This window comes from Alligator sinensis, unplaced genomic scaffold (assembly GCF_000455745.1).
Source record: "Alligator sinensis unplaced genomic scaffold, ASM45574v1 scaffold853_1, whole genome shotgun sequence".
NCBI lineage: Eukaryota > Metazoa > Chordata > Crocodylia > Alligatoridae > Alligator > Alligator sinensis.
The window spans coordinates 1,393,453-1,415,711 of record NW_005842005.1 but is presented as its reverse complement, the minus strand read 5'-3'; the positions used below and the strand labels follow the sequence as shown (position 1 = coordinate 1,415,711).

The window sequence follows — 22,259 nt, the reverse complement described above, 5'->3', positions numbered from 1 at the left end:
GCACCTGTGGCCACCTCTTCCATAGCTGTATGGTGAGGGAGGACCCAGAAGGGTTTCACATACCACTGATGCTGCCCACACCGCAGGATGGATGCACATTGCCAATGTAGCCTAGGCAGAGTGCAGACACTGCCACTGGTACTGTCCATGCAGTGGAAAGAGGAAGTGGGATCCTAGGGGCTGCCCCCATAGCATGTGGCCCACATAGTGTGCAGCTCAAAGGGAATAATAATAAGGATCTTTCCAAAAGAGTGGAAAAGTACATATTTAGGTTTGTGTATTAAGCCTGCATTTGCACTTAAATTAAGATTCTCCATTCTGTTATACCAAGTTAATGTCAGGGTAACTCCCTTGAAATCATTGGGTAATTCATTTTGCTTGTTGTGGGGGCTGGTGAATTCACTTTCTGTGTTACTTTTGCAGTGCTTGTACCTATGGTAAGAACATAGAACTTGTAAAATTTCTTCTCGATCAGAATGTTATAAGTATCAATCATCAAGGAAGAGATGGGCATACAGGTATGATCATGATCCTTAATATGTAAGCATTAGATGTTCTCAACAGAGAACAAGTTCCCAAGCCCAAAGTGTCTAGGTTGAGATTTTAAGAGGAGTTAATGGGAGTCAGATGCTCAGTCTCCTGTTGAATTCAGTGAGATTTGAGCACTCCTAGAATATGTCTACACTGCTGTGCATGAACGGTGCATGCCCCCAGCAGCTGGGGGGGCACGGCTGTGCTGGCGGTGGCAGGAGGCCAGTGGAGGCAGCAGGAGCCCGGTGACAGTGAGCAGGGAGCTCCCACAGATGCCACCGGCATGGTTGGTGGTAGGGTGGGGTGGCGAGCACCGACCAGGGTTTGGCGACCACCGCAGGCGCCACCAGCAGCGGCGGCCAGGGGCAATCATGGTCCACCTGCAGACGCTAGGGTGGCAAGTGGCGACCACCCACAGGCGCCGCCGCTGGTGTCAGCAGTGTCTTTTTGCATGGGTTGCTCCACCACATGCAGGGTGTGCACGTGCATCTGCATGCACTCCCTACGCGTCGCCACTGCTGCTGTGTAGTGTAGTTGTGATGTAGCTAACTTGGGTATCACTAGCAGTCCAGTAAGAAAAGCCCAGAATCCAGCATAATTTACCCTATTTCTCTCACCGTTTGTAGCTAGGCTTCTAAATACTTAGGCCCAGATTTGCAAAAGTACTTGAATCTGTAACTCCCAGTAACACAGAGAGGTGGCTGAGGGTATCGAGCACTTAAAAGGATCACATCTTAAACTGAACAGTAACAATACAATAAACAAATAAAAAGCACCCTTTACAACTGGAATATAATAGGAGCAATTTCAGAATGCACTTGAATTATGTATAATTGTGCTGTTCCTGCTAAGCATGGTGACATGAGAAAAGATGCAAAGAGTGGCATAAGGAGATGAAAACCTCAGTTCTGAGAGGTCTATGGGTGGGTGTGCAGAAGGAAGTGGGGACAGAAACATAGACACGAGGAGCTGAAAAGTGCTTGGAAAGCGAGGAGGGGGAAACTGATGATAAATTAAAACAGGGGGTCAAAAAGAGAGGAGATCTGCTTATGCTAGAACAATATACTTGAATTCTCACCAGAATGTGTATCTCCCTGTTGTTTATTAAAGGCAAAAAAATCCCTCTTTCTTTTTGTATTTATAGCAAATAAAATTGCTAACCTATATTTGTTGTAGTGATTTGCAGGCAATGGAATAAGTGCTAACATGTCCTGTATGGCAGGCAATAGATTGGCTCTTATAGCATAATATTTTCTTTTCTTACAGTGCTGTAATCATTTGTGTGATAATATATTCCATTATCAAGGAAATCAATTCAAGCTTCATAGCTATTGCTACAAGTCCTATTATGTTGTTGTAACAATTGTACTTACCACACTGACTGTTCTTTTCCACCTCTAATGTTCTAGGATTGCACTGTGCTTGCTACCACGGTCACATTCGTCTAGTACAGTTTTTACTGGATAATGGAGCTGATATGAATCTGGTAGCCTGTGATCCTAGCAGGTCTAGTGGAGAAAAAGATGAGCAAACCTGTTTGATGTGGGCTTATGAGAAAGGTATTTCAATTTCCTAGTTTCTGTTGCAAATACAAAGGACTATTACGGTAGAAGATAATAGTATACACTAACCCCTCAGCACCTGTGGATTGGGAACGCCCACAACTGTATTCCAACCTCTGACATGAAGTTGCTGAAAACCATGCCTGGGATTTATTCCTTCAAATGTTTGAGGCTGTTAAACCTCACTTTGATTCAACACAAACTCAGCTTCTGCAAGAGTTTTTATGTGCTGCTAAAATAAAAACTTCATTTTTCAGAGGGACAGTTCAGAAAAGGCAATTTCTACCTATATTATTTGGATGAAGGTTTGTTTTTCACAACTGGAGGAGACATTGCAAGGAGCTATGCATTACACTTGTGTTCCTGCATAAATTCAGGGTTGTTTTTTGTGGTTCCAGTTCTCCTGTCCTGTGTGTCTCTCAGAATTGCCTCAGTAATATGTCAGATTTATATTCTGTGGGGTTTTTTTCTGATCAGTCAAAAACGTTTTGCTTTTTACATAACAAAGAAGCAGAAAACAGTCTAAATTTCTTCTGAGCTGGCTGGTGTCTAGAGTTTCTATCTGCAGGATCCCACCATTTTCCTTAAATTTCTCTACGTTCATGAGACCCCTAAACAGTTTTATATTCACTGGTTGGAACAGCTATCCACTGGAGTTAGTGAGTCAGCAGAACAGCACCTGACAACAGGATGAGTCAGCAAAACAACTCTCCAGGCACCTCTCTGCAAGGTGTTCCTGCTTGCCACCCTCTTCCACGGAAGTCCGGACAGTTTGTATTAAATGCATCACAATAGCTCTCATGTGAGAGCTATTTAATGTGGCATAGATTGTCATTGTCTCATTGACTTATTATTGTCCTGTTTCAACTAGATGCTGAGCATTAGGTTACTCTTTTTACAGTGTTAATAATGATCTGTTGCCACCTTTTTGTAATTTTAAGACCCAGATATTAAATGAAGACTAAATCCTTGGAGATAGTCAATCACTCAGTTTAATCACAGAAAATTCCAGAAAAAAATGCAGTAGCTGGAGATATAAGTTGCACCAAATCATCAATAAATTGTAGATTCTCTCAATTAATCAGTTTCCAGTAGCTTTGCTTAGGGAACATTGGATACAAGTAGAAATGTTTCAGCTTCTCGTACTGTATTAAATTAGCAGCCAGTTTTGTGCAAATGCAATTTTATTTCTTTTCACAAATTAAATCCCATGAATCATCACAGTAGATGCAGTATTTCTATGATGAAAGAATTATAGAACGGATTCTGTGAGGGCTGCTGCGAACTGTTTGCAGGACTTAGGAAGCCAAGCGAACAAGCCTTTCATCACTTGTGAGCTTACTGGCATTTTCCTGGCAGGTTTCTGCTTATCATGAGCCAGAATGCTTGCACTCATTAGGCTCTTGATGAAGAATATCCCTAAGAAAATGCCAACAAATTTTGCCACTGAGCTGGCAGGAAATTAAAACAGCTCCAAGCAAATAGAGCCAAGAGAACTGTTGAAATGATAGGTAGCATTTGGTGTGTGATCACTGCATCACAATATCATTCCAAAAGCATCTTTTTTTTTTCTGTGCTCTCATGTTTGTCAGAGGTAAACAGGAGCACTGGCTGCTGGCTCTGACAAATCAGTAAGTAGAGCTGAACCAGAAGTGCAAAACCTCATCATAAAAGTGCTATTATTTTCTATTCTTTTTCCATGGGGCTAGGAAAAGTGAGAAAAGGCGTGGGGATTTGAAAACATAAAGACACTATTTATTTTGAAAATGCATCCAATTAACCAGCAGCATAGCCTCAAAGGACTCAAGAATTCCACATTTAAAAGAGCGTTCCACAATATGCTGCTAGCAAAGTGGAGAGATGTGATGAGAGACCTCAGATCTGGAGCTCTGGGGATCAGAGTGAGCAGAACGGGACCCCAAAACAACCTTTTCATATACTCCAAAATATCTAGGACACTGATAACATGCTGTAGTAGCTAATCGGTGCATGCAGAATAGCGATGATAATATTTGTACCTGTCCACAACAAGATAGAGTGTGTTGGTCTGCTGAGTTGTTATGAACAGCTGTATTTTCAGACTTACATTTTCCCCGTTGCTGTTAATGAAAGTTACTCTCGGGGTGAAAATTATCTGTGTCACAAACCCCACTCTGCTCTGGGGGTCTTATGGGGTGTCATGAATTATGGGGTGTCATGAATATTTTCCTGAATTTGCTTCACAGAGATGCCATGTTTAGTCTCTACAGATAGGCAGTATCAAGCTGTATTTATCCTTATCCTGATGTTTGCATGTATTGTGCTATTTAATATTAAATGTATTTTATATGTTATAATAGGACCAGGGTTTTCAATATGATGATGACTTTCAAGTGATAAAGAATGAGTTTCTTTGGCACCTAAGAGAAGTTCAAGGCCTAAAAGCTGAAGAACAGTAATGGCTAAAAATTAGCATTTGATATGAGTTATTTACTCATCTTCCTTAAGGACCTTCTCTGAGGCACAGAAACCAGGCTCTTCTAGACAAATGAGGAATTTATGTTTTAAAAGAGGGGGCTGTAAGAATAACACCTGACTATTCAGATGGTTGGGAGAAGGACATTTCTCAGAGCCAGAAACTAAAGTGAGAGAGTATTATTGGGATATTTGATTCCTAGTCCTCATGTCTAAAAGGAGGCAAACATTCTCCTGGTCTTAATTAGATTAGGAAAGATTTATGATCTGGTAAACACACACACCTTTAGGGGCAGGAAGTTATACACTTTGTGTGCCCCCCCACCCAATCCAATAGATGACACATGTGAATGGACAGATAAGAAACTGTACTTAAGTTTTGCCTGGAAAGCATAAGGGGGTCTTCAGTTTCCCCAGGCCTAGAGAAACACTGGAGTCCCTCAGCCTGAGTAAAGCAGGGTGGCAGGAGAAATTGCAGGAAGTCCTGGCAGAGAAGTCAGAGCCAGAAGCTGCTTTCTAACCTGTTGAACTGGGTAGGAACTACAGTCTTGGATTTAAGATACAAGGTACAAACAGATTATTGTTCTGATATTTACTTTTGTTTGCTTATTCTTATATCTCTGTCTGCCTCAACATATGCTGATTTCTATGCTTGTTTTAGTTTTTGTAATAAATCTTTTTGCTATCTTCTTATTGTCAGTGTTAATTGGGATTTTGGAGCCTTGACCATACAGGCTTTTTCCAGCAAGGGGTGAGGTCCTTCTTTCCTGAATGCACGACTGGATGAGAGTGTGATTCTTCTAGCTGACAGAATCTCCCTCTGCTAAGAGCTACCCGTCTCATCTGAGTGAGATGGGTACAGCATAGGTCAGAAAGGTGGCATTTAGAGCAGCAGTCTGTTCTCAGGGGTCAAGTAGCAGACTGCAGACAGCAGAGCGCGGGTTTGGAGCTAAAGGACTCCCTTGAAAGTATGAGAGTACTGCAGACGTATCTCAAAGGTACACCTGACCACATCTGGGGTCAAGGCATGTCACAAACTGATTCTTTTTATTGGCAGGTGCTTCCTCAAAAACATGTATTTCTGATTACTATCAATAAACATTTTGGGCTAGAATTTATTCCATCAGTTCAGCATCTCAGTGGCACTCAAGCAGCTAAGCCTCTAAGTACAATTCTCTTCCACACTGCTTAAGTCCATGATAGTATGCTTAAGGCATACTTTTGAAGTATGCCTTCATCTTAGCCTTAAGATTAAGTCACAAAAAGCAGCAAGGGGAAAGACCCATCCACCTTTTGCAATAACCATTTTTCAGGGACTTGGGCAGAGTATAATGCCTAAGGACCACTTAGTTGCCTAATACTAGTACTTTGTTAATGCAAATTGAGTTTGTCTCCTTATATTTTTTCATAAATAGACACACAGTATATTTTAGAATAAACTCCTAATTTAGTAAAAATAAATAAGTAATGATCATTGTGTTGAATATGTAAATTGATGGCAGTTATACATCACCACCTCCCTTCCTTTTTTTTTGGTCAGGACATGATGCCATTGTGACCCTTTTGAAGCATTATAAAAGACCCCAGGATGAGTCACCTTGTAATGAATACTCCCAGCCTGGAGGAGGTATGGTTTGATAAACTAATCACATTATATGTGAAGGATCTGACCAAATCCCACTGAAGTTTCTCTGAGCTTTGGCCCAATACTATAAATTTAAATTTGAAGATAAATTACAGCATAAGAATCCCTATTTTTCAGGTAACATACATCACTGATTAGCGTCAAACCTTCCCCTTTATCTAAAATGGTCTTGTCACTTAATGCTACACTTTAAAAACAAAAACTAAGCTAAGAAATGAAGATCATTCCTTAATGATCATTACACATACTTTTCTACATAGTTAATACTTTGTTTAGTTATTCCCTTTGTGTTGCCTTCCTTTGATACTTCTTTTATTATTGATGTGAAGGATGTTTTTGTATTCACATTTTGCATGTCTTTAGCTGCTTAATTTCCCCATGTAAAGGATTAATTACTGCTTTTTTTTCTTTTTTCTTTTTTTTACAAAAAAAATACTGTTTTTTGATAACTAAATAACAAATGGGAAGAAGAACATTTACTCCTATCAGCTATAGGATAAGGTCACAAAAGATATTTATGGTGTTTGGAACACTATTCACAGAGATAATGGTAGGTGAATCACAATGTATAAGTTCCAGCTTTCTGAGGAGAATAAACTACACCCCTTGGGTGCATCCGCACATGCAGGCACATGCGCTTGCAGCAGTTCAAATAACAGTAGCACAAATTTGTGCTGTAGATTTGTGCCTCAGCACATGTGCCTGAACATGCACTTTGGAGTGGGGCAAATTGTGCCACTTGGGGCAAACTGACCCTGCCCAGCTCCTCCCAGATCTGCAGCCAGGGGCCAACACCTGTGGCACATTAGTGAATGCTGCAGTGGAAGTTGCTGGGTGGTGAACACTTTGGAAATTTAACCCCAGTTCCTTTGAAACTTCACCACATAATTGGACAGATAGAACTAGATCTTCTGCTGGTGTGAATCAGAGTAGCTCAAGGGATTTCAATGGAAATATATCAGTTTTCACAAGTTAAGTATCTAGTGCAGTATGCAGAGCTCATGTCTTCAAAAGTACAAACTCACAATCCCATCAAGATTTTAAAAATGTTTTCTTCTGCTCACATTCCCTTCACACTTTAAGTAAACATTGCCTCGCTTCCTTATCAATGTTCATACTGTCTTCAAAGTCTATAAACTTCATTCTCTTCTTTGATTTCAGATGGTTCCTACGTTTCTGTTCCATCCCCTCTAGGGAAGATTAAAAGCATGACTAAAGGTAATTTTAATGGCAAGGGGAAACCCCAAGTTTTATACTCCATCCCTAAAGCTGTTTATCATCCTGAATATACTGCACATGATTAATTTTAATCTGACTTTCTGATCTAGAAATGTCAAGAAAATATGAACAAACAGGAGCTGTATACCTCTGCCGTAGTTTTAGAAAGCAGTTGATTTATCCTGATTTCTTGCCACCTTTAGTGGATTTACAGATGAAGCACACTTGGCACTAACAAAACCCCATGTTTTCTAGGTTGAATTTAGTTTTTTTTTGCTTATAGATTCCGTGAGAAATTCAAAGTTTATTAAGATTCAAAGTATATTCTCTTGTTCTGAGAAGAATTGCGAGTCATGTAATTTCATAGATTTCATAGACATTCAGGCTGGAAGGGACCCCGGAGGATCATCGAGTCCAGCCCCCTGCCCAGGGGCAGGAAGTCAGCAGGGATCATAGGATCCCAGGAAGATAAACATCCGAAAGTGTCTTGAAGGCGTTCAAAGTAGGTGCTTGACCCGCCTCCAGCAGCAGTCTATTCCAGACCTTGGGGGCTCAGACACTGAAGAAGTTCTTCCTTATGTCCTGCTCGAAACGGTCGCAGAAGAGTTTGTGACCATTCAATCTTGCCATCCCTTGGGGTGCTCTGGTGAACAGATATTCCCCCAGATCCTGGTGAGCACCCCTGATAAACTATAGGTGGCCACCAGATCACCCCTTAGCCTGCGCTTTTCCAGGCTGAAGAGTCCCATAGCTCTCAGCCTCTCATCATAAGGTCTGTTTTCCTGACCTCTGATCATGCGCATGGCTCTCCTCTGGACTCTCTCAAGCTTTTTGAACTGTGGAGCCCAAAACTTGGAGGCAGTACTCCAGCTACGACCTCACCAAGGCCAAGTACAACGGGAGAATGATGTCCCAGGATTTGCTTGAGAAGCATCTATGGATGCAAGCCAGCAGTTTGCTTGTTTTACTAGCTGCAGTATCACACTGAAGGTGTGGTCAGTCATCTTGTGGTCAATCATGACCCCCACAAGTCCCTTTCATCTGTAGTGCTAACCAGCATAGCACTGCCAAGCCTATAAAGCGTGCTGCAGGTTTTTCCTCCCAAGGTGGAGAACCTTGCATTTTTCGGTGTTGAACACCATCAGGTTCTCATGCGCCCATTTCCTGAGCCTGTCAAGATCTGCCTGGATCACCCTCCTGTCCTCAGGTGTGGATGCTTTACCCCAGAGTTTGGTGTCATCGATGAACTTGGCCAGTCTGCTTCTGACACCAATGTCTACATCATTGATGAAGATCTTAAAAAGTAAAGGCCCTAGGACAGAGCCTTGAGGGACCCCACTGGTCATAGCGCACCACGACGATTGATTTCCATCAACTACCACCCTCTGGGTCCTGCCGCAGAGCCAATTCCCCAGCCAGCGGATTGTGGTGAGGTCGAGGCTGCAGTTAGCCAGTTTTGCCAAGAGGTGATCATGGGATACCAGATCAAAGGCTTTTTTAAAGTCAAGATATATGACATCAATCTCTTCCTCCTTGTCCAGGTGATAGGTCACCTGGTCGTAAAAGGAAATGAGATTGGTCAAGCAAGACCTACCTGCAACAAACCCGTGTTGGGTATCCCTCAGGATATTGCCGTCAGCTAGCCTGTATAGGATGGCCTCTTTGATAATCTTTTCCAAGACCTTCCCCAGGATAGAGGTCAGGCTGATGGGTCTGTAGTTTGCCAGATCTACTTTCCTCCCTTTTTTGAAGATAGGCACCACATTGGCTTTCTTCCAATCATCGGGTACATTTGTAATTAATACAAATTAATACAAATGTAATAAACATGGATACACGGGTGGGAGTATTAGAGTGAAGTTCATTGTTAAATGTTTGGGGATGCCTTTGTGGGGAAAATGCCAGAAAACAATCAATTCTGTGGCATTGAAGTAAATGTAGAAAAATAATTCTGCTGCATCTGTGTACTTAAAATATTTCATGTTTTGAGATCTTTTTGATTTTCTACTTGAAAGGTTAGCTGTGGAGTAGCCAAGAGCTACTTTTCCATACAGTCATTATATACGTTTGAGCGTTCCCTTTAGAAAAAGCCGGATAACGTTCACTTGGAACCCACACCGCTCAGCAACAGGATGTATAAATTTAGTGAGACATCGGAGTTCAGATTCCAAATGTTACTGAGAAGAGGATTAGATCCAGAATAAAGTCCATAACATTTGTAGTGAGTGCTGCATATACAGAATATGGAATTAATTTCTTACATAAAATGTTTTCTGAAAACATCACATGGTCCACACAGAGTATGGTTATGGGACAGTGTTCATCAGTGATAAGGTTTCAAAGGCAAGAAACCCTCAGGCAGCTGTAATGTTGCAAATCTTTGTTTATTATTGAGTTTTATGGCAGGTACTAAACAAAGAGGAATAGGATTACCAGTCAACCAATTTACAGTAGGAAAATCATTTCTTACTGTGTAATGTCTTTTGTCAAGTTAAGTGCTTTTATTTCTTTTCCTGCATTTTACAAATAGGATAACAATTTTCTTTTGCAGAAAAGGCAGATGTTCTTCTCCTCCGTGCAGGTTTACCATCCCATTTCCATCTTCAGCTCTCTGAAATAGAGTTCCATGAGATTATTGGCTCAGGTACTGGAAAGTAAATGTGTTCATTTTAAATGTTTGATGCTCACAAAAAAATATCTTTGTGCTTATTTATTTTAAATCATTTTAGGGTCGTTTGGAAAAGTCTATAAAGGGCGATGCAGAAATAAAATAGTAGCAATCAAACGGTAAGTTGCCAGAGACTTTACAATTTAATGTTAGTACCTTATTTTAAAGTACAACAAATTCATATCATCTCATATCATTTTTATGCTACTTCTGACTGACTTATTTCTCCTTCTGTCAATTATCAGCTACCGAGCCAATACCTACTGTTCCAAATCGGATGTAGACATGTTTTGCCGTGAAGTTTCTATTCTCTGCCGACTAAATCATCCTTGTGTCATCCAGTTCGTTGGTGCTTGCTTAGATGACCCAAGTCAATTTGCTATAGTTACACAATATATTTCTGGAGGATCACTTTTTTCCCTACTACACGAACAGAAGAGGTATTCTCTTAACTCTCTGTGGCAAATAATTCTTAAGGTTATTGGTACCCTGTTAATGCAAATATTCATTATCCAATTCAGTGTAAGAAGTATTGAAATTAATATACATGATCAAATGATTGTTTTAATCCACATTATTTGTTATACAAGGAAAATTAGCAATTAAACACAAAACTAGCAGTTGTTGTTATTACTTGGGGAGGTTTTTTATTTAAATTACATTAACCCAAATAAAAAGGAAGCTCAGATCTGCAGGTAACATAACTCCCAGATTGTTTTGTAGTTCATAGAATGATATGTTCCTTATGATGGTATTTTTAGTAAATTTACCTTCTCTCTCTCCATTTTGACCTGTATTATGATCTGTTTTAAACCTAGGAATCTTGACTTGCAGTCTAAATTAATCATTGCTGTAGATGTTGCCAAAGGTATGGAGTATCTTCATAATCTTACACAACCAATCATACATCGTGACTTGAACAGGTAAGTTTCTCCTTTTGTGCCATACATTGTCTTAAAATATATGAAGTAGTCTGGTTTGGACAAGCAGACCCCTGTACTTATGCAGGGTCTCATAGAAATTAACAGGTGTCTAAATATTCATGTGGGCCTACCTACACGAATTACATTGGGAGATTAGGGTGTAAATGTGTGTTACCAACAGCTTTAATACATTTTATCAGAATACACATTTTATTTAGGCTTTTTACTAATACTTATTGCACAACAAGGTCTCATAAGTTGCTGAGCTGCACAGGAGTCAGGCTTGGCAGCAGCAGGTTCCTTTCTCTGGCACCTGCTCCCAGACTGGCAGGGAGGAGAAACTCTCCTGCCACTGCCACTTCCCCTGCCCCTAACTGAGCCTACCTCCTTGTGGAGCTCAGCTGGAGCAGGTAGGAGCAGCTCTGGAGTCTCCCTCCACTCCACCCCCAGAGCACCTGGAGCCAGTGGCAGCTGTGGGTAGGAGAGAGGGAAGGGAAGGGAAAGTGCCACTGAGACTGGAGGGGAAGTGAGAGTGGGATTCTTACCTGATTCTGGGATTCAAAAGAAGCCCCTGGATGTTGCATGCACAGTATCAGTGACTGAAAGAGGGGTGCACCTGCAGCAGTGCACCCCCTTTGGACTCACCCCCCGGACTCAGATATCTAGTAACAGTATAGATCCTGGCCCCATGCTTTTCCATGCACACTATTAGAGGAGGCCTCTGTGACATATTCCTTGATTGCTTAGTATCCTTCCCACCTCATGATTTATAAACTCTATGCACTTTTACATTTGTAAATGAATCCTGTGTTGAGTATAAAAAACAAATGCATAGCTGATGCTGTGACATCCCCATTCCATTGCTGTAGCCTGAGAAAGTCCCATGTTTAGACATCTTGTAATCCAATCAGGTGGTCCTGGGTATGACCTTAAATTGCATTCAACTGCAGGACCAGGTGGCAACATGGTTGAGCTACTCATGGCAGGGTTGCTCCTATAAAATACCCCAATGTTGCAACCTCCAGAATAAGGTGAGTATAAGGCACCTCAAAACCCTAGCCTCCACTGCCTTGTGGGTAATCCTTGGTTGGAGAAAGGCTAAGGAACATCACCCTGACAGAAACACACCCTAACTGAGGCATTATGCAGTCAGCAGCACTTCTTATCTGTTGCTCTCTGGCAGAAGCTACAGCCATTGAGACACTAAATGTCCAGACTCCGCCTGGCCTTTGGATTCTGTCTCTGTGATCTAAGGCGGGGATGGGAGGTCTTGGGCAGTCTCCACTCCTCCATACTCTTGCCTAGTCAAATGTGTCAAAGGTCTTGGTGTGATGATCACAAAACTCTGTACAAGCAGATTAATCAGGCACCTGACTATACCTCTTATACCAAGGGTATACAATTATATTGGCTGATGGAACACTGAATGAGTTTTGGTGAGCTATAGGGGGCCACACACATAAAATCCTTCAAAAGACATCATTTTAACAAATTATAGATAAAAAAACCCAAATCATATATTAAAAATCAAACATCTACTGTAGTATATTTTAATTTTGTTTATGGGGTTTTTTGGTAGTATACATAGAGATGATTGCATAATAGCCCCAAATAAAGTCTTACTCTTATATATTATATGGGAAGGTGGGGGGTGTGGGGGTGGTGAGAGGGGTTGGGGGCTGCCTGCACGCTAGGTCCCAGGCTCCCACTAGGAAGAGAGGGGGACAGGGGCCGCATACAGCAGGTAGTATAGTGCAGGTGCAGTCTGCCACCCCACATCCGGCCCGCAGCTACCCCTTCAGCACTCCATATGTGGCCGAGCTCCACTTGCTTCTGCCTGGGGCAGCCTGTGCTGCACTCCCACCTGCACCTGGCTCACACCCACCAAGAGCACTGCTCTAGTCTAAGACCTGGCCAACACATACAGCTTCCCAGTGGGGCTGCTTCTAGTGCTGCTGCAGTTGCCCAGGTACTGCTCACCTCCCCCCACCTCCAGTGGCTCCTCCTCCTCCTCCTCCTGCCCCTGCTATGCCACTCTGGACAGCAGGTAGCATGGGGAAGTGGTGGCAGCCATGGGAGCACATGCCAGACACCACATGCTCAGCCAAGCAGGGGGGAAGGTATAGCTGGGTGGCTCCTGCATCAGTGCACGTAGCTCCAGCCCCAGCTCCTGGCTACTTTCCACCCACTCTGCCCTCTCAGTGTGATGACCAGCCACCTGCAGGCAATGAGTGGATGGAAAGTAGCCCCACTGGGAAGTTGTGCGCACTGGCTATAGGGTAGGTACGGGCCATGGAGTAGGTACAGTCTGCCCCAGGCAGGAGTGAGCAGGGCTTGGCCCCATACACAGTTCCGCAGAGGCAGATACAAGCAGGATACAATCAATTGTCAGGCCAGATCCAGCCCACAGGCCATATTTGCTCATCTCTGTCTTATGTGTACACTATGATGCAGAGGATCAAAGGTTGCCTACTAGAGAATCCAATCAGGCAGATTTTCTACTAATAGTCAGTGGTTTCTCGCCTTACACATTATCTTTCAGTGTAGAAATTGAGAGAAGGCATATTTTTTACAAAAAGTGATGTCCACTTCACTGCACTTGCATCTTATCCGACCGAACAATCCTCAGAGAATTCCAGTAAGTCAGTGAGGCATGATACGCCTTCCTTGAAACAGTGTCGGCTACTCTTAACCAGGCCGTGCTTTGAATACAGTAAATGTTACACCTTTTGATCTTCTAAAGCAGCTTCAAATGTTTTCTCTACAACTGGAAGTGAACTACCTGGCCTCTAATTTCCTGGTGTGTCACCACTCCCTCACATTGCTTTTTCCCAGCCTTTGGAGATGCAGTAAGTCAGGTTTTGAAAATGTCAGCTAATGCTTCTTCAGTTTCTGTCCCCTACTCCTGTTATTCCTCTTGGATGCACAGTGTGCACAAGTCTTGACACCTTGGCAACATGGAGACTTTCTAGCCTTTTACTACTAAAATCAAATAATATGCTGGTCAAACTCCTGTCTTTGCTGAGCTGATTTCTGTTATAGACCCCTAATCTCGGAAACAAAAATACCAACAGGGGTTTATTTTATTATTTGTTCCCTTTGTTTAGCTTCCACCTCTAAAATTCCACTGTCATTTCCAAGAATACCATTCTTTTCAATTAACATTTCTTTCCTCTTGAATTATTAGGTATGCATTTTATTTTTTCCATGTGTTTGCTGTTTCCTTTTTTAAAATCTTTTCCCTAAAATTACTACTCATTGTATTATATTCTGGGTTCATATTTGACTTGTTTGATTTAATAAAAGTACATTTTAATTGTATCCATTCTATAGGCTAAATTCTAGTATAGATCCATACACTTGCTTGATTGTCTCTCATTTCAGTACACACACAGGCCTATAGAAATCAAATTTAAGTATCTGTAGCAAAGATCTAACCTTGTATATCTGACTAAAAGAAAGGTCTCATGATCCACATATCTGACCCTCAGAGTCCCTGTTCTGCCAATAATTTCTGTTATATTTATAGCTCAGTTGTTTTAATAACATCAGTTATGCTGCTATGCCTAGTTCGATTTAATTGTATTTTTTTAGCTAAAAATGATCTATTGTACATCCGAGGTTGTACATACCTCTTAGTTTTTCACTGAGTTGAGTGTAAAAGGACCATCATTCTCGCTGAGAGTCATCCCACCTTCCTCTTGCCCCTACTTGCTGTAACTTGCTGTAGACTATGACAGGTTTCTCCTTTCAGATGTCATTTTCTGTACTGAAACCAGTCATCTCCTGCATGTCCCAGGCTTTAGGAGCAATCTATAAACCTCATCTTCAACTCAAGTCATCCAGCAGAAGTAGCCGTTTGTAACTGTGACAACTTTGCTAGTTCTTTTGGGAAATGGCTCTCTAACCACTCCATATTGCTTTTTTTTATAGCAAAAGAGAAATCATCAATACTGACTAGTTCTCTGATATTTATCACTTTGTGGGTCTCTATATTAGCCTTTTTTAAAGTTCCCACCATTGCTTACAGCCAAACAGTTCCAGCAGTAGAAGGGCTGTTTAAAGAAAAGGACTAGGGCAGGCAAGACATTAGCGACTGTTCTGTTTTTAACATGTGAGGTGGATTCAATAGGGGATGTGGTGCTGAAAGGAGGTCAAGTTTTAGCCTAGTGAGACAAAGAGAGGTAGTCATAAAAGGGGTAGTGATAGCTGGGTCTACCTCCCCTCTCCAAGAAGTTTCCTCTTCTGTTATAGCAGTATAGCAAGTGTTCAGAAATTATAAATCAAGCCACAAAACACATGAGACTCATTTTTTTTTATTAATTTCAACATTATTTTCTTGATCTGCCCTCTGGTATTTGAACCCTTCAGGAAGGAAGGGAGTAGGCTTGGGCAAAATGTATGTCCCTGATTTGTCATTTGTTTGCGATAACTTTAGACTCAGAATTTAATATTATGTATATATGAAATGCATCCTTACCTCCAGAGAGTGCATTGTTTTTTTCTTTGTCTCATTCCCTCCCTCAAACTATTCTGTCTTCCCTTATACCTCTCTTGGGGTGAGCTGGAGTCCACGTTCCTTTGACAGCCTTTGTCCTTTCCCCTGCAACACCATATTTCCATTTTCCCCTCCACTGACTTTCTACCCCACCACCCTCTACTCAATCTCTCTTCTGTTTCCCATGTTCTTTTGTACTGTGAGGGCCGGGTGCGAGCCGGGCCCTTTTTCGTGCTGCACGCGGACTGTGGCCAGCAGCCCGGGCATGAGGGGTCGGAGAGAGGGGCGCGACAAGCTAGAATTAGGCACGGACTCGTAGCGGTAGATTTAAAGATTGTTTACTTACACCGAAGATGGTTGCGGTGCAGGCTGGAAAACTTGCTTGAGTTGCGGTTACAGACAGGAAAGAAGAGAGGCGGACAAGAGTTCTAAACTCGCGATTTCTAGCCCAATTCGGCTGAAGGCTCTGAACACGCGAGCCCGTCGTGTCAACCAAAGAAAGTACTCGTACAAAAGAGCTCTGAATAAACTCACACGAAGTTTGCTAGGCTCCGTGGGTCCGGTTCTTTTGCGCGCAGGAAGGGATACGTCTAGGAATCTATCGGCGATGGGGAGAGGCTAGAGGCTGATCAGACCTCTGTTGCCTGCTTGAAATGCACTGGGTCCGTAAGGATTCGCAGCGCTTAGAGATCTTCACACAGCGTGAAGTCTCCTCCTCCTGGTGTTCGTGGAGTCCTCCAACTTGGGCGGAAACCACTCAAGCTTTTTATACGGCTAGCAAGCCAATCACTAGCCGCCACGGGTGAATAATTTAGAACTGGCCAATAATGGGGCTCAAATTAGCATACAAATGGCGGGAACTCTTTGCAACGAGCATTTCTGTGCTGCAACAAAGAAATGCACCCTGCAAGGAAAGCTTCAAATTGGCGGGAAATTCTCCCTTGCACCGGGGTTCTCTTTTGCAGCAGAAAACTCCACCGTGCAAAGAAGCTGCAATTTAGCAGGAACAATTTAGCAGTGCCGAAGCACACAAAAACAAAAATCACACCCTTTGGGTTGTGACATGTACATTCTGTGAGGGTCCCTTCTGTGGCCTATGCAAGTTCCCTTTCCATTTTATTTCCACTTACCAAGCAGTAGCACGCAGAAGAGCAGCATTTTTTCTGAGGAAAGTGGAGCTTCTACCCCAGTGGGTTCCTATGTCCATAATGGAGCGAACAAAACCCCTAATCCAAAGATACCAGAATGTTGGGCAGCCCATCCAGGCCTAGCTGTACAGCCCAAGTTGATCTCTAGTTTTGAGAAAATTTTTGAAGGAGTAGATTATCTTAAATTTTTCAAAGTGTTTCTATTTTCAAAGATCATATAAATGCCGTGCAGCAACTTCTGTCAAGTTATTTTTACAGTTTTGGAAAGGTGACAGTCTGCATTGATAGATAACAAAAGTGAAAGGAATGGGTTGGTTTGGGGGGGGGGTTTAGTTTGGAGGTTTTTTGGCTCTAAGACAGTGAATTATATTTTGAAACTTTTATAGTGATAGCATAAATCCTATTCTCTGTTATGAGTTTTGGTATCAATAAAATTTAAACCATAGCAGCTGAGCATGGTAGGACCTATCTTTTTAGTGACTAAGCTTCATTTGAAGGCTCTATCTGTAAAAAGTTTCTTGAGGGCTGGCTTGGCAATACAGATGAAAGACTGGATGGCAGCTCAGTGGTAATGGGGATGGCGTTTGCGACTATTCTTTGTTATAAGAATCCCCTTAAAAATCTTAAAATAGCTGTTGCCTTTCATTAAATCTACAGTGTATTAAGGGTAGAAGGATCTTTTCATGACCCCGTTCTTTGGAGAAGGAACACACATTTAATAGGCTTTGCCTGTCTCTTGCCCTGAAAGATACTCTTGCATCTGGCAGACCCACAGAACTACTGGATTTTGTAAAGGACAGGATTGATTACATGCTTCTTCTAATTCTTTTTCTAACTTCTTTCATTCCAGTGCTTTATTCTTTCTATGAAAAAGGTATTCTTGGTCTCGCTGTCTTGAGCCATGTGCAGCCTTCACAGCAGACAATTTAGTATTGTTTCCGCTGAACTCTTTATTAACCTTCTCTTGGCATTACTGAAGTTTCTCTTCTTGTATTTCCTAAATCTGAGGCTTAAGGGTTCCTTTCTCTTCATCTGTGTCTTTCAAAGGTCTAAGTGCCACTGAGGCAACAAAAGCATTCGTGTGCTTTCTCATTTGAGCTCTATTTCTATGAGATAGATACATATTAAAAAAAAAGAAAAGAAGAAGAAAGAAAAGACAAATTAGTGACTGTAATGCTGATGGAAGGTGCCAGACCGACAGTTATCTCTCTTGAGTATACCCAGCCCCCTTCTGGGGAGCAGGTTCAGCGCAGTAAGACAGGTTTTCCCACAGCTTCTTGTCAAAGTGCCTTAAGCTTAAATTAGAGGGACCATGTTTGGAAGCAGGGAGAGAGGTCTGTTATGCTTCTGTGTTTATTGAACTCTTGGCCTCTCCGCAAAAGCTATCAAATGGGTTCAAGATAGTGCTGATTATTGGAGTTGTTTTGCTCAGTGTATATCTGTCCATTAAGAACTAGATTCAGCTTAGGCATCAAATTATTTCCTTATAAAGCAACAGTGATCATTTTAAATCATTATTGACCAAGGCAAAGTTGAACTAAGAGCTTCAAGTTGATAGTAGTTCTGAACTGTTTTTTTAGCACTAGCATATGGTATTCTTGAGTGTGTCCAGCTTAGTGTCACCTTTGATTAATAGTTTAATTTGGCATCTTGTGGGTCTCAACCTAGTTCTACCTGGCATACTCACATCACTTAAATATTCTAATGAAAAGTAAATGTAGGAGCTGAATTCAGATTCCCTATAAACTGAAAGAATCATAGCTACATTGTATGAACCCATTACATTTTTATGATTAAATTTATCAACCTGGGGTTTTGGTTTATGTGAACCTAGAAATCCTGAAGGCAGTGATTTGTGGAACTCGTGGTTTGGAGGGTTTAAATTTTATCTGTCCTGAAAACTATTATCTGGCAAGAATTTGTGTTCTTCACTTGACTGTTCTCTTTCATATCAACAGCTCTAATATGGGCAAGTTATGCTTTTTTGTTGAGACCATCAATATTGTTTTTATTTTCTATTTATCAGATGTACTGGTGCCAGTTAGTTCATTTCTTTCTTTTCATGTACTTTTCACTCCCCTAAATCTACTTCGATCAGTCAACATTTTGATAAATATCATATGAGCATTGCTATAAACACATTCATACTCCTCTATGTTATAATTTGCTCTGTCTTAGAAAAGCCATGTGTCTGTAACATACAGTGTCCTACCTTCACACAGAAACTTTTCAAACACCTTGATCTTCAGAGTTGCTGGAAGTTTTGGACATGAGCAGTATCGTTTTCCAAATGTCTAGCTATATATCCAACTTCAGTTTCCAACTCTGTGTAGCAATTATAGTTATAATTTCTAGGCACCTTGCTGTTTATGTATTTGCTACATGCAACCTGTGTTTTTGTGCTTCCTCTTGCGTGTTCTTTGCTGCAAATTAAATCAATTGTAATAGCTTTCCTGAGTCAGTACATCAATTTTCATTAGTTTCTATAGACACTTTCACTCCTAAATGACATTTTGCAAAAGGCAAAATCTATTTTAGTTGCATGGCTATGATCTACAATTTTGTACTGTATCTTAGATATAGCATATTACTTTAATCAGTAAGCTTTTAGGGACATTTTCTCTGTGTATGCAATTTTAGTTTGTTCTGAATTTTGTATAGATTTATAAGTGTCACCCTGACTGCATTCCATTTTCCATTTATTTTTAAAGACTTTCTCCATCAGCAGCTTACCACAATAGGTGCCAGTATTTACCCTTTTCCCTACCAAGTATTAAAACCATTGAACAACAAATTGTATCCAATTGTCCAGACCCTGGTAAACTGACTCAAGTGTTGAATGCATATTCCTGGAGATGTTCTTCCTCTCTTTTCCTATCACTTTTCAGATTTTGTGTTTGCTAACATTTATGGCAGGTGGCTTGTCCTTGCAGCCATTCATATTTGCATTGTGTGATGGTATCAGAGTAAATCTCCTTTCTTCCAATTCACTAATGTCATCTCCTTTCATTTTATAAGAATTGCTTTTGATATCTGAGATGAAATTTTTTTGCAAGTGGTTATTGACTCTCTTTTATGTTTAAAAAATGGTAAACTTTCCTTCATAATTAGAGAGGTGCCATTTCACACTTTGCATATCTCTTGTGTATTTTTTCTGCATTTATTCTTAGATTTAGACATGTTACTTGTTCTATATTTTAAAGGTTGCATAAACTGAAACATACTACATTTCAAACATACAGCAACAGTGCAGATTTTTCCTTCATTTTATTTCGTTCCTGAAATACTTTTGCCGTTTATATAGCTATGTGAGCTTGTGATTACTCAACTGCACCTAAAACTCTCACCAATTAGCTGAGGGCAAACATCACGGCTAGGGAGAGAAATTATACATAAACCAGTATAAGTGATCAGAAACCAGTTCAAATCTGTAACATAGCAGAAGTTCAGTGCACATAAACTGCTTTCAAAATGATCGGAACTGGTTTAATATAAACCGGGGAGTGTGTAGTATCAGACTTAACTGATTCAGGTTAAATCAGTTTATTGAAATTCTGACCCAGATCCCCTCCATATTCAAGTTAACTCACAGTCCCCCAGCATCCCAGGATGCTTTGCAACTCCCCCACAACTCCCCCGCCCCCTTTCAAGGTTGGGTAGGTTAGCCTTGGCCCAAGCTGTCTGCTCCAGCCAAGCATGGAGGTGTGCTCTAGTGCCTCCCGGCTTCTGGCCTGGGCCACTGCAGGAATGTGGCTGCACTTACAGAATGAAAAGTGAATGTTCACTTGCTTCTCAGTTCAACCTACACAGCTTAGACCAAGGGTGGGCAAAATAGAAAGGGTATGCAAAATGGAGGATCTGGCCAGCAGCAGGACTCAATTTCCCAGTAGCCCCTGTCTGCATGGCTGGGACCAGTTTCCATGCAGAACCCAACAGCAGCTATGCTGTGATAGTGCAGGGACAGGGTTTCAATGGAGACTGGCCCCAGCAGCGCTGGCAGGGCAAACGGCACGGACGGCATGGAGCTGTTCCGCAGCCAGGCTGGGGTCTTATGGCAGTGACAGCATGGTATGGAGCTGGGGCAGAGCCATGATCTGCAGCCTGCATGCTCCAGCCAGGGAGATACAGGCAGCAGATCACAGCTCTTCCCTGGCTCCTTGCACTGGTGACTGTGTGGTCCAGAGCCAAGGCAGAGCCATGATCCACTGCCTGCACGCCCCTGCCCAGGGCATGCAGGCTGCAGATCGTGGCTCTGCCTCAGCTCCAGACCATGCTGTCACCGCTGCAAGATCCCAGTCCAGCTGCAGTGCAGCTCCGCACCCTGCCACAAGCCCTGCCAGCAGGTGCCATGCTAGGATGAGGCTTGGGGAGGCTATAGCCACCCCCCACCCCCAGCGCCACCGCTTCTTGCCCTGCACAGGCAGCGGCAGCTAAGTCCACCCCACTCCTGCCCACAGCACAGCGCCCCCACCAGGAAGAGGCTAGCGCCACTGCTGCCTGCCAGCACCGCTGAGGCCAGACCCCATGGAAACCCTGGCCCTGTGCTATCGCAGCACAGCTGCTGCGGGGGCCTCCATGGAAACCAGCCCTAGCCACACAGGCAGGGGCTGCTGGGAAATGGAGTCTATTGCCAGCCAGACCCAGCCCACTGGCCAGATTTTCCTGTCCCTGGCTTAGACTAACCTGTGAAGATTGAACTGATTCAGCCTCAGGTTTTTTTGACCGTTAGTACTTAGCTGTATATGTTCAAGTGATACATGTTTCGTTACACATTGTAAGTAATCAGGTGGGCTTCGTGATTAGTCGTGTGTATCCAAGAAAAAAGGGAAGAAGTGATTGGAAGGGCAGGGACAAAGTAGAAAGTTGATGAACAACCCAAGTACATATGAAATAGTGGTTGACAAGTTCATCCAGTACTTCGTGATAGTGCTGTGATCAGGGTGCTGTAGGCATGGTTGAGAAGTCATGTCCATTCAAGCTCCCCATTTTAAATCACTTATAACTTTCCCAAGAAACACTGTGGTATGAAATTTCTCACACTTGCTCTTAAAGGAAAGCTGTATAAAGCACCATTGAGCTGTTGCTCTATTTGTGTTACCCACACACGAAACAAAAAAAACTTTAGTCATAGTAAAGTCACTCTTTAAATGCTTTTTCTTTTCTTTTTTCTTTGAATCCTGCTACCCGTCTTTCCAGTAACTCAAAAACAGTTTTGTTTTAAAGTGTGGCTCTAATAGGATATACTGTAAAAAATTACAAAGCAGGTTCAATGCTTATTGTCTCAATAACATCCAGATGAAATGGCCTCTGTACACAAAGAAGAAGAAATGTATTGTTGCTTTTTAACTTGCAGCCCTATAAACTTATGCTTGACTCTGAAAGTCAAGCTAGGTTCCTTGCCTGTTATACCTCATCACCATTAACAGAGGATCTGCAAGACGGATTAGTTTCTAAGTGATTCCTGTGTGACCTCAGTGTCTTAATTGGGATTATACAGGTGTAACTAATTGGAAATTATAAACAAGCTTGTTGATGAGGCACAGAAAGGAACACACTCCTGTTTCAGGCTCCTGGGCTGTTCAGCTGCCCTGTTAGCTTTCAGGGATAACTGA

The 22,259-nt window shown here is 42.1% G+C and overlaps 1 protein-coding gene across 4 annotated transcripts in view; it reads left to right on the top strand.

The window, feature by feature from the left end:
* TNNI3K (TNNI3 interacting kinase) overlaps positions 1 to 22,259 on the top strand; it is a 190,324-nt gene that overhangs the window by 70,776 nt on the left and 97,289 nt on the right. For all 4 annotated transcript variants that reach the window (XM_025201817.1, XM_025201815.1, XM_025201816.1 and 1 more), the window contains exons 10-17: positions 424 to 518; positions 1,941 to 2,090; positions 6,088 to 6,174; positions 7,354 to 7,410; positions 9,962 to 10,054; positions 10,140 to 10,197; positions 10,324 to 10,518; positions 10,897 to 11,001. In XM_025201817.1, the coding sequence (XP_025057602.1) occupies positions 424 to 518; positions 1,941 to 2,090; positions 6,088 to 6,174; positions 7,354 to 7,410; positions 9,962 to 10,054; positions 10,140 to 10,197; positions 10,324 to 10,518; positions 10,897 to 11,001 (840 nt within the window). The remainder of the gene's footprint in view (positions 1 to 423; positions 519 to 1,940; positions 2,091 to 6,087; positions 6,175 to 7,353; positions 7,411 to 9,961; positions 10,055 to 10,139; positions 10,198 to 10,323; positions 10,519 to 10,896; positions 11,002 to 22,259) is intronic.